We start from the raw sequence: 16,184 nt of genomic DNA, 5'->3' as shown, positions 1-16,184 counted from the left end.
TTCAGGATAAAAAGGTAAAAAGGCGGTCAAATTGGATTTAAAATCGGCACCGAAATGACAAGAAATGGCCTGGACCATACACTGCTAGTTACAATTACGTTTCAGCATATCGGTTCAGGAGAATTTAAAGTCATATTGGATTTAAGATAGTCTACTAAATAGCAATATTAGTTTGAACCATGAACATGTCATTTCCGTTAAATTTCAGCAATGGAATTAAACCTGATTAAATTCAGCTGTGAGCTGTTAACTGCAGATGTGCAGATGTGAGCTGTTAATTGCACTGTCGCAGATTTCGTTGTAAGAACTCGAACGTGGAATTTGCTTTATTTGTGATGGTGCGAATGTGAGCGTCCCATTTCATGGTGTTTTGAATAACAACCCCTACATGTAAGTATGGGTTCTCTTCTACTTCCCCGAGAATGTGGCCGTCAAGTTTGTATCTGAAGGTGCTAGTTGACCTGGATCATGACGTTCGGAGGATGCAACATTTTGTCGCGGCGAGCGACATAATTCATTTAATAGCTCGTTCTTTTAAGGATGTAAGATACTTTTGAAAGTCTAGCTGGTTTCGAAGACATTTGATTGGGAGGTATAACTAACAATCTTCAGCAATAAGCTGTACGGTACATGTTACACAAGCAGGCAAATCATTGATATGACAGAGAAAAAAGTATTGGCCCGAGTACCGTCCCTTAAGGTTCCCTGGTCTCTGCTTTCACTGCTGTTAATTTGCTGCCTTCTACAAATACTCACTGTGTCCTGGTAGTCAAGAAGACTCTGATCCATCGTAGGATGTTAAGTTTCACACCGTAGTTCTCTAGTTTGTAGAGAAGTTTGGTATTAGAGACCTTATCAAAGGCTTTGCAGAAAGCTAGGATTGCTTGTCAACTTTTATTTTCTTGTCGTACATGCTGGTGATGTCATGTGTTGTAATCAACAATTGTGTTTCACATGAGTGCCATGCTGCAGTGGTGTAAGTATATTATGTTTCAAGAGATGGTTCCTGAAGTTTACAGCACACACATGTGACTGACACTGGCCTGTAATTACTCGGTAAGTGACAGTTACCTGGTTCCTGAGAGTTTACAACACACACATGTGACTGATACTGGCCTGTAATTACTCGGTAAGTGACGGTTACCTGGTTCCTGAGAGTTTACAGCACACACATGTGACTGACACTGGCCTGTAGTTACTCGGTATGTGACGGTTACCTGGTTCCTGAGAGTTTATAGTTAGTCGGTAGGTGACGGTTACCTGGTTCCTGAGAGTTTAAAGCACACACATGTGACTGACACTGGCCTGTTGTTACTCGGTATGTGACGCTTACCTGGTTCCTGAGAGTTTATAGTTAGTCGGGAGGGGACGGTTACCTGGTTCCTGAGAGTTTAAAGCACACACATGTGACTGACACTGGCCTGTTGTTACTCGGTATGTGACGGTTACCTGGTTCTTGAGAGCTTATAGTTAGTCGGTAGGTGACGGTTACCTGGTTCCTGAGAGTTTACAGCACACACATGTGACTGACACTGGCCTGTAGATACTCGGTAGGTGACGGTTACCTTTCTCAAATATTGGGGTTATGTTGGCACTTCTCCAATCTTTTGGAAGTTCACCATTAACAATTGATTGTCGGATGATGTGAGTAAGTTTTGGGGCTAGTTCTGAAAATTGTTGTAGCATTTGGTTCAGTATGCCATCTGGACCACTGGCTTTACTGGCACTAATATTACGAATGATCTTTTCCACTCCATATGCCTCCATAATGAGGTCCCTCTTAGTGGGGAACTTCGAGTTGGTGAGAGATGGCATATTGAGAAGGGGGCGGGGAGCTCCTTTGTGAAAACAGACTGAAATTGTTGAGTGCCTATGCCTTGTCTGGGCTGCCTATGCCTTGTCTGGGCTGCCTATGCCTTGTCTGGGCTGCCAATGAGTAGTTTGGTTTCCTGTTTGAGTGTCTGTAATATGATTCTATTATCACCTTTTTGGCACCTTTGAGTTGTAGGAGTCAGAATTAGGAAACTCTGTTACTGAGAAGCAGTTATTGATATAGATGAACACTCCTCCTCCTTGGCGGTTCCTGTCCTTCCTAAACAAAGTAAACCCATCTGGGAAGATCTTATTTTCCTTGATTGTACGGTTAGGTTTAATGTAATCACCACAGTTTTGAGCACTGCTGACTTGTTCTTAATAGATTGACATTTCACTACTAGAATTTTTCATGTACTAGTATTTGATTACCAATATATTCAGAATCACTTGCAATTGATGTTGTAGATGTTACACGTGCTGCAGATGTACTTAGCCTGTCTTTTGGGTTCGATGATGATGTTGAGTGTGTTGTGTGTTGACTGCTGTCACAACTGTACGAAGACAGATGACGTTTTACTCTGTGCTTCTGATGTCTTTGGCGGCTGTTAAAACCTTTTGGGAGAACTGAGAGTGTATGTATAGCACAGAGATGTCAGTATCTAATACTTTATAGATGTTTGATGTCTCTAGTTTAAAAGGTTTTAAATGTGTCTTTTAAATGTTTGGAAATATACCGATTAAAAGTAATCAAAATCTCTCGCTCGGACCTTTTGTAGACTTCGTGTCCTGATTATGTAACCTGTGATCTGATGAAGAGATTAAGACTGAAACTAGAAATGGCAAGAATATTAAAAAAATAACAAAAAACTTATCATACTAAATATTGCCATCTTCTGAAACTGAAATACGCACGTGCGTACAGGCGCATGCCTAGCTAGTCCCCGAGTCAGTGAAGCGAAAATAAAGCAATCCTTTTTCGATTAGTCCTTCTTGACGTAGAAGGTTTATGTACAACTCCAGGTCAACAACTATGGAAGGGTACTATACACTTGATATCTTCTGTTCAGATACACCTATGCTATGTAATTCACTTAAAATGCTTACATTGACCTGGATTAAAACAATACCTCTGTATATTTAAAGACTAAGGCATAAAGATGATTTCAGAAGATGGCAAGACTAAGTCTTTAAATGACAAAAACAGGAATTGAAAAGTTATTTTGCAAGCTTTCGAAAACGTCTGTTTCTATCTGTGTTTGTACGTTTTTGTTTCTTTGGGACATTAGCATTGCCTTTATTTTCTATTTGTTATTCTATTTCCTTATCGACTATTCGGGGTATCCACATGTTGTCAGGGCCTGTTTGATATCTCCATGTCTTCCTGTTCAGTTACGATGTTTATGCATCTGTCCAGGAGACTGCAAACTACCCCCAGCTTCTGATGCAATGTATGATGTGCATTAAAGTTGAGGTACTGGTCTGTGTGAGTATTTTTCTGTATACCAGCAATTTGATGGAACTGTCATCTCTTGTTACGATAAGGATATCAAGGAATGGATTTTTTCCGTTTGCCTGTTCTTCTCACCTTTCTTGACTACTTCCAAGTCATCATCAACATATCTTTTCCATAGTTAAGGACGACACTCCATCGGTGCAGTTGTGATGGCTTTCTGCTCCAGATGCTCCATAACTAAATTGGCAACAATAGGTGATACTGGGCTCCCCATTGCTGCCCCAATAGTTGCTGGTAAATTGTACCCCTGAAGGAGAAATAAGTGTTGTTGAGGATAAACCCCAACAACTCAATGATGTTGTCAACAGGAAGACTTGTTCTCTTCTTCAGGGTTCTACCCACCTTTAACCTGTCCCTTATGACCTTGCAACCTTGTACACTTGTGTATTGGTATGTACATTTATGTTTATATTTATTTAACGATTAAACTTTACAGTGAAATCACCTTCCCGATAACCAGATTAGTGTGGGATGAAGTTATTGGTAGTAATGATAAAGTAACGATGTTAGTAGGACGACGGGCTCGTGGCCGAAGGGTTGTTGGTTCGACTCACGGCACGGCACTGTGTTGTATCTTTGAGCAAGACACTTAACTCAGCTTGTTCCAGTCTATTCAGCGCTGTAAATGAGTACGTGGTTAGGCAGTGCTAAAATTGAAGAATGCTAGCTGTGAGCGCCGAAATGACAGCACCGGCTGTATGATCCCCAGGGAGTAGAGAGAAATATTGACTGTTTGCAAAGGCCCTATAATCATGGATAATAAATTGTGAACCGCTTTGAGACGACCTACGAACTAGGGTGTGATAAAGCGGTATACAAGAACCTCGAATTATTTTTATTATTATGTTAGGCGTTCGTTTAGTAAAAGTTAACAATATAAAGCTCATAATAGATAATCAAGTTCGTAGTTTTTTCATTTCCTAAAATTATTCACTCTTCTTAGCACAGATTTATTTGTAGTCATTCGTACATATATAACTATCTTCTATTAGTGTACTTTGAAAACGTTTAAATTTAACAAAAAATATACGTACAGTTTATACCTGATCCAAATCAGAACTGCGGCTGGTATACAAGTCAGGCATAACTAGCGATAAATATAGTCAGTTCGGCAAAGCTTCCGGTTTTACCCTATCGCGTAAACAGCCGCCATATCACTCTACGCTTATAATGGCCAAACCGAAAGTATTTTTCGACATTACAATTGGAGATGATAAGGTTGGACGAATTGTCATGGAGTTAAGACCAGACGTTGTTCCCATAACAAGTGAAAACTTCAGAGCACTTTGTACAGGTGAAAAGGGAACAGGAAAGAGTGGAAAGCCATTACATTTCAAAGGCTCATCATTTCACCGTGTCATCCCAGGGTTCATGTGCCAAGGAGGGGACTTTACCAGAGCAAATGGGACCGGAGGGGAAAGTATCTACGGAAAGGAGTTTGAAGACGAAAACTTCGAGCTGAAGCATACTGGACCGGGTATTTTGTCGATGGCAAATAGAGGCCCAAATACGAACGGCTCGCAATTTTTCCTGAGCACTGTGAAAAAAGAAGATCTGGATGAAAAGCATGTGGTATTCGGCAGTGTCGTAGATGGGCTAGAGGTTTTGACGGAAATAGAGAAAGTTGGCTCAGACATTGGAAAAACAAGTAAACCTGTTGTGATTTCTGACTGTGGGGTCATTTAAAGTCTGCAATGTAACATTCAGTATTGCTTTAGTGTCACCCTGAGAAACTGTGCTTATACAGGAAACATTGGATGAAAAGAAACACCTAGGACAGAAAGTTCTATCATAGTTATTCTCTTCGCTTTGTGCTTAAAGATATTGTATTTTCAATGTTGTGAGGAAAATAAAAGGAAATGGATCCGACACTGGGAAAACAAAAGAAGCGATTCAGATTGATAATTGTGGCCAGCTTTAAATACTAATGAATTAGGGCCAGATTTAACCCGAGAACTGACTTTAAAATCCGCAATGTATACAGTAAATAACACTATTTAATATTACTTATATGTATTTAGGAAGCATTGTGTGGCAGAGACTTTAATAAATTTTTTGATTAAATTACAACACGATTCCTCTAGTCTTTCGTCTGTTATTTATTTAGATCTGATGTAGAAGATAAAAAACTCGGTTTTACCACTTTTTCTATTAAACTTAGTTGTAACTGTAACAGACTTACAAATAAATGTTATGATACAAGATCTGACTCGATAGATATATAATTACACAATATTTCATATATTTCGGGTTATATTCCATAAATCCTCTTTTATAAATATTACTTAATAATATATTTATTAACGATATATAGCCATGGCCCTTATTCTTTAGCATGCCAATCATTTTTTGTATCATAACAGAAAATGTATCAATGCATTTACCATAATAAACATTGATAATCAAGCTCCATGATTATATGAAATTGTGCATTGGCCATGTATGGCATGCTAAAATAATGTAGATAATAAATATACGGCAAGTTTTATATAATATAGACTATCATTGTAACTCTATATTGGCAAGTTGACAAAATTGGATATATTTAAGTTTTGTGAAAAGTTTGCATGGTTTTCTAATTAAAAGTATATGTATATCAATTTGACATTATTATCAAAATAACAGTAATTGTATACATTGTACACTATCATAATTCATTTTCAAAATTATATTCACCTATGACATTTACGTATCTACATATGGCGAAACAATAAAAGAAATTCAAGTAGTGGCTGACCGTTGACCGAACCTTTCACATCAAGGTTTCCCGTGCTCCCTAGTTATAGCCTACATCTTCTATTTTGGGATTTGATTGGAAAACAAAGATGGCTACCTGTCACCAATCTTGAATTTTGAGAGTTAATGTTTGATAGCACTATCACTCAGAAAGTACTGGAGAGATCTTCTCAAATTTGATAGCTTGGTTCCCCTTATAATCTTGTTTCACATGTTTATTTTTGAAACTGATTGAAAAAACAAGTGGTCGAAGGTGGCCATCTTGGATTTTGGGATTCAAGCTTGTAAAAGCTATTTCTCAAAGTATTGGATGCTTCTTTTCTTAGGGTTTATGTCATTCAAGGACGTGCCCCATGTGTGTTGTTTGTGCGTGTATGTGAGCTGGAGGCAGGGTACCGGTATGTTAGTGTATTTGCCTATTTGTGAGAGCCCAGATCTGATGCCGACTTTATAGTGCTACTTCACTAAAATGACATGCCCAAGGCACCCAGCACAGCATTCCGCCCGGTCATATTATGCCAGCAACTGGGTGAACCAGTTGTTGGCATTACCCCAAATGCTAAGCGTTAAGGAGGGAATAATAACTACAATGTACCATTTTAAGGACTTCGGTATGTCCTGGCATGGTGACAGAACCCATTGCCTTCCTCACTTTGGCGAACATATAACATTTATGCCAGAAGTGAGGTATTGCCATGCAGGGCGTTAGGAAATAAAAAGTAGCTAGAAGTGGAGAGAAATACGACCTGCAGGGGTGAGATATTGGATGAATATTTCTCAAGTTTCACGTGTAGATCCCCCATGGCCCTTGGTAAAGCATTTCAAAATTTGCTGCTAATCAGACAACCAAGATGGCAGACAAGGCGACCTTCTCGAAGTTTCAAAGTCAAAGTTGGTTATCTCTATTTTCAGAAAGCATACTTTGCACACTCTTTATCAAATGTCAAATGTAGGTTTGGTGCATAAGAATTGTGTAACTGATAAGACAGTCACGATGACCAACAGGAGGTCATCTTGGTTTTTGATAGTTAAAAAGTTTTTAAGTGATATTTCTCAGAAAGTACTTGAGAGATCTTTATCAAATTTCACATGTAGGTTTCCGATGATTTTTTATTATGCATGTTACATTTTGAAAAATGATGGGGAAAACAGAATGGCCACAAGATAGCAAACTTTTTGACAAATCAATTTTGTAAGCACATTTCTCAAGAAGAACAAGTTCATTTTCAAATTGTGAATTTTTCATTATGAGGCTGATGAAAAACAACAGCAACAAAATGGTTGCCAGGTAGCCATCTAGGATTTTTAGTTTTAGTTTGTTATCACTATTTCCCGCGAAGAACTGGACAGATCTTTCTCAATATGGGTCAAACGTTAACTTCACTTTGAAATAACTAGTGCATTGTCATAGCAGTATGAGGTTTGATCAAGTTAATACAAGGTGCAGATCAGTTTTCCATAGAACCAACACTTCAACTTGCTGCCGGGGGATATATCATCCTCAGATGCCGTTATTTTCATGATTGTGAAGATTTAAAGAGATTGGGAGGAGATGGATATAACCTATATTTGTTAAGCATTTTAAGATGTTGGCGATTTGAAATGTAACAAATGGAAGTGTGGGTCCAGAAATGGATACGTTTTCCATGTTGTGTACAAGACTTATGGTTCATGGTTCATGGTGGTCGACGTCTTCGTAAGCATAAAACATTGCTTCTGTTGACGCTTCTTCATAGTTGTTCACATATTTACAGGTTGCGCAGAGGACGCGTATACAACTTTTATTACATATTAGTAGCAGGATGGTAAAAAGTTGATTGGATGATTGATCCAATGCTTATTGAGTCTAGATTTAAAAACATTTAAGGTTGGGGAATCCACAACAATTGTAGGGAGTTGATTCCAAATATTTACAATTATATTTTTAAAAGCATGTCCCCTAATATTGGTCTTATACCGATTTGTTTCCAGTTTGTTTTTCAGTTTCCCCTCGTATTGAGGTTGTCGAAGGCAGGGATGATTTGCTGGTTGGTTATATCTATGGTGTTTATCAGCTTATATATTTCTACCATATCAGATCTTAGTCTTCTATATTCAAGTGATGGTAGCCCTAGCCGACGAACACGCTCAGGGTACGAGAGATCTTTCAGGGATGGAACTAGTTTGGTTGCCCTTCTTTGAACATTCTCTGAGGAGATTTGGTCTTTTTTTCAGGATAGGTGACCACATAGTGACATTAATTTCAAGGTATGGACGTACCAAAGATTTGTAAAGGTTGAGAAACATTTGTTTATCAATACAACTGAAAGTTTTGAATATGAGACCTACGTTTCTATTAGATTTATATTTAGATACTGCAGTGTTCACTTGCTCACTAAATTTTAGGTTTTTGTCAATAACTACAACGAGATCTCTTTCACTTGACACTAGATCTATTCGATGTCTCTCCCCTTGCTGGGTGATCTCATATCTGACGTTGTTCTTCTGATTGCCTATATATATTTTAAGTTGTTTCTATTTGTCTGAATTTAGTTCCATCAGCCATTTGTCTGTCCATTCACATACCTTAGTGATGTCGTTCTGGAGTGACAATCCATCCTCATCAGCTTTTGTTGGTTTGTAGTTTGGCGTCGTCGGCAAACATTTTGATTTTATTATCGAGTGACTCGGGTAGATCGTTTATGTAGATGAGAAACAGTACTGGTCCGAGCACGCTCCCCTGTGGAACTCCACTGGTGACCAATTTGGATGATAAGTACTGGCCGTTTACAACTACTTCCTGTTTCATATCTTTAATGAAGTCACGTATCCACTCTAGTAGTACTCCTTTTATCCCGTACCCTTCCACTTTTTCAATCAGTCTTTTGTGTGGGACCTTGTCAAAAGCTTTTTTGAAATCTAGGTAGATTGTATCGATTTGATTGTTTTGGTCTAAAGCTTCTGTCCAGTCCTCAAGGGTTTCTAATAATTGTGTTGTGCATGATCGACCACTTCTAAACCCGTGCTGGTTTTCAGTGATCAGATTGTTCTCGTCTAGGTGTTTGACGATGCCATCTCTTATGATCGTTTGTAAGAGTTTCCCCACAACCGACGTGAGACTAATCGGTCTGTAGTTACCTGGATTTGTTTTTGCTTCCTTTTTTGAAGATCGGAGTCACAATTGCATGTTTCCATTTTGCAGGTAACTTTTGATGTTGCACAGATTTACGGAATATAATTTCAAGTGGCTTAATGAGTTCGTCAGCAGTTTCTTTTTATAAAATGTGGGCGAATCTGATCGGGTCCTGGTGATTTGTTTCTTTTTAGTTTGTTAATAGCTTTTCTGATCTTATCTTCACTGATAGCGATTGAGCTGATAGTATTTTGTGTTCGTGGCGGGAAACCGGGGCTTTCAATTGTGCCTTCATCTACGAATACACACGCAAAGTGTAGATTTAAAGTTTCTGCCTTTTCCTTGTCATTTGTGGTTAACTCTCCATTTCTTTTTTCCAATTGTGTTACATTCTCTTTGCACAAAAGCTATTAGTGCTTTAGTATTACCGTTACGCTTGCGATACTAAACATACTGAAATACACTGGCACTCATGTATCAGTTACCCTGACTTATTTTAACTCAATGGCCACTATCAAATACTTAAACATGTTTGGTTCATAATAACACACACTGGTGAAATTCAAAAAGGATTTCAATATTAATAATACAGTAGTATAACAGAAAATACAAATATATAAGAAAAACAATGCATCTCTGAGCTAAGACCTAAACACATATCTGATATACTAGTATTATACATGTTTCATCCTTGAGGTTCGGAAACAAGACTTTCTTTCTCCGAAATTCATCATGTTTCACGAGGGCAAAATTCGGAGAAAGAAAGAATCTTGCCCACAAGGACAATCCATATTTCACATACAATTATATCGTAGGCAACATCTTGTTGAGGCACCGTTTTCGTCGTCGTCTGTTTCAGTCATTTGGAACTCGGTTGTGGTGGCTTTGCTCATTTTCTAGGGAAGCTCCGAAAAAGGGAAATATGATTGGGAAAACTCGAGCGCGCGAGTAATGATGTATCATTCCTCTGTCATGTGATCAGTATCATCCAATCAGACATGCTGTTATAAAGATGAACAATACTATCCGATACCTTCGATCGAAACAGGAACGTTGAGTAGAATTGTTGTTCAAGAAAAGTGTAGAAGACATCAGACTAAACAGCCTGAATCCGTTTATCACTTATGATCAGTTATTGTATTAGGGTTAAGACAGAGAGAAATAACGATATCAAAATGCGTAATTAATGTTTGATTTTATGCTTCAAAATTAACATATACAAGTAGATCATATTCTAATTTAAAACAGTTGTTCCATACACTATTCAAATATTCTAAAATTCGTATAATTAAAATGTATGATATAAATGTATAGTGTTTAAGGGTATTTCTATCGACTTTTTTTTGTTTGTATAAATATGATCAAACTAGGTACGCTTTCTGTTCAATGTTGATGCTAAATTATACTGAATGGTTGTGGTGGTAGGTTTATGTAATAAGATGATGTATTAAAAAGAGTGGAATGGAGGTAAGCATGTTTACGGGTGGAGGTTCCAGTTACTGTTTTATTTGGATTAAAGAGTATCTACCATTGGTCAGTCCATGCAGTAATTGAATTAAGTATATCCACAGGTACATCAATGTCATTATCTACAATTACACATAGCATCTGCAAAAAGTCTGATATTTGAGTAACGTGATTTTTGATATGGAGTAGGAACAGTGGGGAGCACCTGCAGTTATTGTGTTCGATTTATATTCAGAAAAAAAAAGTTAATAACTAAACAATAAGAAGTATTATGAATATAATAGGGATTTTCAACATTTTGGTAAAATGTGTGTTTTCTTTCCGTAGTAATTTAGTATTAGTTTCTTTGATATCCACTCGTTTAATCAAATGTTTTGAGCAATGCCACAGGTACACAGCTATTTCTGATTGATCACCACATAAATAAACACTCTTCCGTTTATATTTTCTTAAAGATATTTCTTGTTTCGATTCCGTTTAATTTTCTTTCAGCATGGATCAAATGCTTTTCATTATTTGAATGAAAATTGAAAACTAGAAAATAACATTGAAGAATAATTTTCATTACCGTACTTTATGCTAATGAAAATCGGGCTTAACTCTTGCAATTCAACAATTTCCAAACGGGTTAATCATTATCACGTACAGGTTTAAGAGTTTCCATGCATCTGGCTAACTGTTGTTGTGGGAAGTTTTGAAAGGGATGCAGGTAAATAGTAAACCCCACTCTTTTTACAGCACACTTTTGATAATAGATATCAGACTGATCAGTAATCATACTTAGCTGTCAGTATATTTTACTAACTAGGCCCAATTCTTCTATACTTCCATTCATTTGTGCATAAATCACCTTTGAGATCTGAAGTTATATGTTGTTATTCGAAGCAATTTATGACGTTCACAAAGAAAACAATTGGAAACAGGTTAACACACCTAGTCTTATCAAACAACACTTCCATGTCTTCTATCACGTGTTGAACCCGTTACATCTCATTATGTTGGCTAAATCTCGTCTATTGAGCCAGGTAATTGATCACAAACTGGGTTAACGGCATGTTGAGATTATGATGTACCAGGTTAGCTTGATCATCAGTTACCTCTTTAAATTGGATCATGCAATCCAGCAGGATTTTCAAATACAACTGCAATTATTCGAACGGTTGATAATAAATGACAACAAATATTTACAATGTGCTATTAAGTTTATTTATTAGTGCCAGTGTTGCTGTATTTAAACCTATTACTCCGTCCCACCATTGTTACAAAGTATATCGTTCGCTCTTATCATAAAGAGATCTGATAATACAGATAACACATAAGGGCTCTATCATTTGACTGTGATTCCAGACGAGCTGATCAAATGTATGCAAATATTTTTGAAGCTGCATCAGGTGACAAAAGAAAGGCCATGAAGTTTTTTGTGGAATATTTATCTATCTAAAAAAACTATTTTTTTTTCTTTTTACGTTTTTTTTTCTTTCCCCCTCCGTATTCTGACGAAGACCGCAGTGTCGGTGATTTATTTTCAGATGTCGACATGACTGTATGAGTAGAAAATCCTGCAGACAAAAATCTCAGTCCTAGATCGGCTAAGCGTAAACCAAGTAATTCTGTATCAGCTATCGAGTCTGTTAAAACCGGAGACATCAGGGTCGTGTCCATGGACGATGTCTCCGGGTTGTTTGAGTCGTATAGTGTCGAATCCGAGTCACAAACACGCATTTCTTGTGATAATGGCAACGTAACATTGAGAGAACCGGATGTTGAATCCGAACTGTCATCTGATGTTTCTTGTGAAACAGGAAAGCATTTAAGATCATTGTGAAAATCGCCTAAAGTTGAATCTGGTCCGTCATCAGATTTTTCTGGTGAAACTGGCAACGTACGTGTTTCATCGTAGTGGGAATCGTTGAATGTTGAATACGAACCGTCAGATGTTTCTGGTAACTTTAAGTTTGTATCAGCTTTGTCTAATCCATTTCTATTTGGTGTTCCTGAAGATTCTAGCATAATGGGAAAATATAAATCCAAAACGGCCGAGGAAGGCCATGAAGAAATATCGTATTTCAAATCACTTAAGTTTTCTGCTCCATCACCATGTACTGACCTTGTTGTAAGCGACGCAGCTGAAGGTGTTCTTTTTGTTTCCGTTTTTTTGGAATTGTTGTGCAATTCAGCGGTACTATCATTTAAATCACTGAAAGTAATAAAAAATATAATGCACATTAATGAATTCTTTATAAAAAAGATTCCATAGAAAAAATATAGTAGATTCTATACTGAAAAATAATATCAAAACATTGTCCGATTGTAGGAAATATGAGGGATTTTCTTTTTACTCGTATTGGTCCTTTTGAAAAAAAAGGAAGTACATCAGCAGTTAAGTGGTGAAAGAGAAAATGAAATCAATCGCACCTTTCAAATCTCTACCCAAGGTGAAATGGTGAAAGTGAAAATGAAAGTGAATCACCGGCACCTGTCAAATCTCTACCCAGAGTTGTCGTTCGTACAACGCTGGGTAGATATTGCGCATGGGTCTATCAACCCTTCCAAAAATACGTAGAGTGTCTACTTTCAGCGTCTATAACCGGATTAATCAACATTCCGTTATGTGAGTTACTAAATGAATTGTTATCTAATTTGAAGTTTCCTTTGACATACCTGTGATGGGAATTTACAAGTTCCTCCTGTTGTCGCCAGTAAGTACCTCCAGCGTCACCTCCCCTTAACTCCACAGTCGTTCCATCACTTTTTGTTGTAAATTTTGTTGTAAATTTAATCTTTTTAAATCTCTTAGATTTTACTAGAATTTTCGAACATATCCCATATTTTTCTAACTTTTTGAATATCCATAGCCGGCGATTGTCGAAACTATACCACTGTCCATTTTTTTTACACACAGTTATCTTTGGAATCTGGTCTATAGAAGAAGATGCTACCAAAATGTCGTCAAGTGTCTTTCCGATCTGTGTATTTTTGTGCCTAGTGGTTTGTCGAAAAACACCGCTGATCGTTGCCTGGGTATAACGTATTTCAGATGGTTTAAGATACAAACCCATTGTCAAGTCTTCCTTTGAGTGCACCTATGACTTACGATGTGATATATATATACTATGCGTTTATCTTATATGTAATTCCCTGTACGCCTACACGTATTTCCGTTTTAACAATGTTTTCTGAAACCCCGTTATCTTGCGAACAGGTCTCTTTTCGGTTTGCTTTTCTTAGAAGCGGTGTTTTCCAAAAGCAGAAGTTACTGCAAAGCGAGGTAACTCTGTCAACTTTCAGTATAGCTACGTCATTCCTCTTCACATACATATTTATTTTACATTATATTTATAGATTTTTTTTATTATACAATTTTCTCTTCTTGGTTCGGAAGAATTAAAGCGCACATGGGGTATTAATGATACAGGAGACCGGAGTAAGAATCGTCCCAAGTTCTTACTTAGCATGTCGTCCCGTTAAAACACGTTTCGTTCAACCGACCAGGAAAGGATTGATGAGTAACTAGATCCTTTCATCGTCAAGCATACACGAAATAACTCTATACCGAGTAGAACTGATATAAATCTGTTTAAAACATTTTTTAAAAACTTTTTTTTCCTCCCCAGAGCATTTACAACTAATTATAAGACAGGCCAGCTTTAAGGAGCATTGGGTTCCCACAACGACAGACGTTCCCGTGATTCATTGATACTTTCATTAGTTCAATTTATAAATATTTCTTTGTTTCACGTTTTCCAGATTATAAATGAATAAAATATAAAATAGTTTAAATCACTACGACTAGCTACTAGGCATATACAGTTGTATCCGAAGCTTTCTAAATATGAACTTGGATACAATGGTTTCATTCATTCTTCTATTATTCTTTATCTTGTAAATAAGCTTTATGGAATTTATTCTTATTTTCATAGAGTAATTATTTAATAACTTGTAAGCCCTCGGAACCTTTATTAAAAAATGGGAACCTTTACAAGATATCCGATCTTTTAAGTCCACATCGAATACCTGTATTCCCGTACATTTTAATTTGCGAACTTGCCTGTGTATTTATCCCCGAGAAAATCAATTCGTGTTTCAATCAAAGTGTCTTACGAATGTTGTCTCGCGTGATATGGAATATCACACAGAAATGCCTCGCGAGATATAAATATTCTATAACATATATATGTTTTATATCAAAAATGTTCGAAAACAGGTCGTTATTTTTAAAACACAGTTGGTCTCTCATACCGTCGATGAAAACTGTACCAGGTTTTTCAGTATATATGCGCAACATAGATACCAGGGTTCCGATGTACATGTATTTGGGATGGTCGGGTGGTGCAGTGGATAGCGCACTTGCCTTTCACCAAGGCGGCTGGGGTTCAAATCTCCGGACGTGAAAAGGTTGGGGTCACCTGCCCGACCGCGTGGGTTTTCTCCGGTTACTCCGGTTTCTTCCTACTTTAAGACCTCCTGCTTTAAGACCTCCCCACGCGCTAACATCCGGGCCAACAAGATTGATAAGTTGAAATAACTTTTTTCATAATTTTTGTTCAATAAATAAAGTTTATATTTATATAAGACTAAGTAAGTCGAAACCCTTATTTAGTGAATTCGACAGGGTACCAACCTAGAATATTTAACTGAAACTATTGATTCATTTGGTTTTAACATATTTTATTACCAATATAATTAGCAATGGGATAGGGCACACGTTGAACAACGTATACAAAGCCCTTTCTAAAACTATTAGATTCGTGGTAGAAAATTACTAGCTAATTTCTAAGTTTTGTAAAGAGCAATGTTTTTTTTTTTTTTTTTTTTTTTTTTTTTGNATTTTAACATATTTCATTGCCAATATAATTAGCAATGGGATTGGGCACACGTTGAACAACGTGTACGAAGCCCTTTCTAAAACTATTAGATTCGTGATAGAAAAGTACTCGCTATTTTCTAAGTTTTGTAAAGAGCAATGTTTTTTATTCTAATGTTGGGATATTCGTTTTTCGTTGAAAAACAAAATTTTAGTTTCTAAAAACAGAAATTCCATGTAAAATATTCATTCTTAAAATGCTGATATTTTGTTGTTTCCGTTTTCAAGTGCGAACTGGATTTTCTTTTGGAAAGGGTCGAATCCCCATTGAGGTTACTATAAGTACATAATGGAGTATTTATTGTATTTGCTATTAATAGAACATTATCGGTTATGAGAGCTCGCACGATTTCTTAAACGACTTGGAAGGATGTTAGATTTATGTTTCCAAATGTGAAAAATGTTGTTTATTTCATTTCATTGATTTATATTTATTCTAGATTTTAAAATGACGACAGTTTAAGATAATTTTATATTTCCCCTAATTCCGTGGTTTTACAGCTCGTGGAAAAAAGAGTTTTGTATATTTTTCAATGGATAATCAAGTATTATTAATTGGTGTGCAGTCTTCAAATTATGTATGTAGCCATGTTTCTAATAATCGGTGACATAAATGCGCATACTAATTTTATTTTCGAAAACATCGACAGTTTACGGATCTTTTTGTTATGCATGAC

General features: G+C 36.8%; 2 protein-coding genes across 2 annotated transcripts; one reads left to right on the top strand and one right to left on the bottom strand.

Moving 5' to 3' along the window:
• The first annotated feature begins 4,444 nt into the window (after positions 1-4,444).
• On the top strand, positions 4,445-5,411 carry LOC110446605 (peptidyl-prolyl cis-trans isomerase CYP19-2-like). The gene has a single exon (XM_021491828.1). The coding sequence runs from the start codon at positions 4,499-4,501 to the stop codon at positions 5,012-5,014; it is 516 nt and encodes a 171-aa protein (XP_021347503.1). The 5' UTR covers positions 4,445-4,498; the 3' UTR covers positions 5,015-5,411.
• Positions 5,412-11,826: 6,415 nt separating this feature from the next.
• LOC110446604 lies at positions 11,827-13,863 on the bottom strand. The gene is made up of 2 exons (XM_021491827.1): positions 13,305-13,863; positions 11,827-12,840 (listed from the first exon to the last, which is right to left on the bottom strand). Exons 1-2 carry the CDS (start codon positions 13,700-13,702, stop codon positions 12,090-12,092), a joined length of 1,149 nt encoding a protein of 382 aa, XP_021347502.1. The 5' UTR covers positions 13,703-13,863; the 3' UTR covers positions 11,827-12,089.
• Between the last annotated feature and the right edge of the window lie 2,321 nt (positions 13,864-16,184).

This window comes from Mizuhopecten yessoensis, unplaced genomic scaffold (genome assembly GCF_002113885.1).
Source record: "Mizuhopecten yessoensis strain PY_sf001 unplaced genomic scaffold, ASM211388v2 scaffold2871, whole genome shotgun sequence".
In the NCBI taxonomy this organism is placed as follows: Eukaryota; Metazoa; Mollusca; class Bivalvia; order Pectinida; family Pectinidae; genus Mizuhopecten; species Mizuhopecten yessoensis.
Note: the sequence above shows the minus strand (reverse complement) of the source record. Positions and strands in the feature narration are given on the sequence as shown.

Excerpts from the sequence above, each read along its gene's own strand:
- LOC110446605 (XM_021491828.1), top strand. The coding sequence starts at position 4,499 with ATGGCCAAACCGAAAGTATTTTTCGACATTACAATTGGAGATGATAAG.
- LOC110446604 (XM_021491827.1), bottom strand. The coding sequence starts at position 13,702 with ATGGGTTTGTATCTTAAACCATCTGAAATACGTTATACCCAGGCAACG. Across the intron at positions 12,841-13,304 it reads CTTGTAAATTCCCATCACAG|TGATTTAAATGATAGTACCG; the intron begins GTATGTCAAAGG and ends TATTACTTTCAG.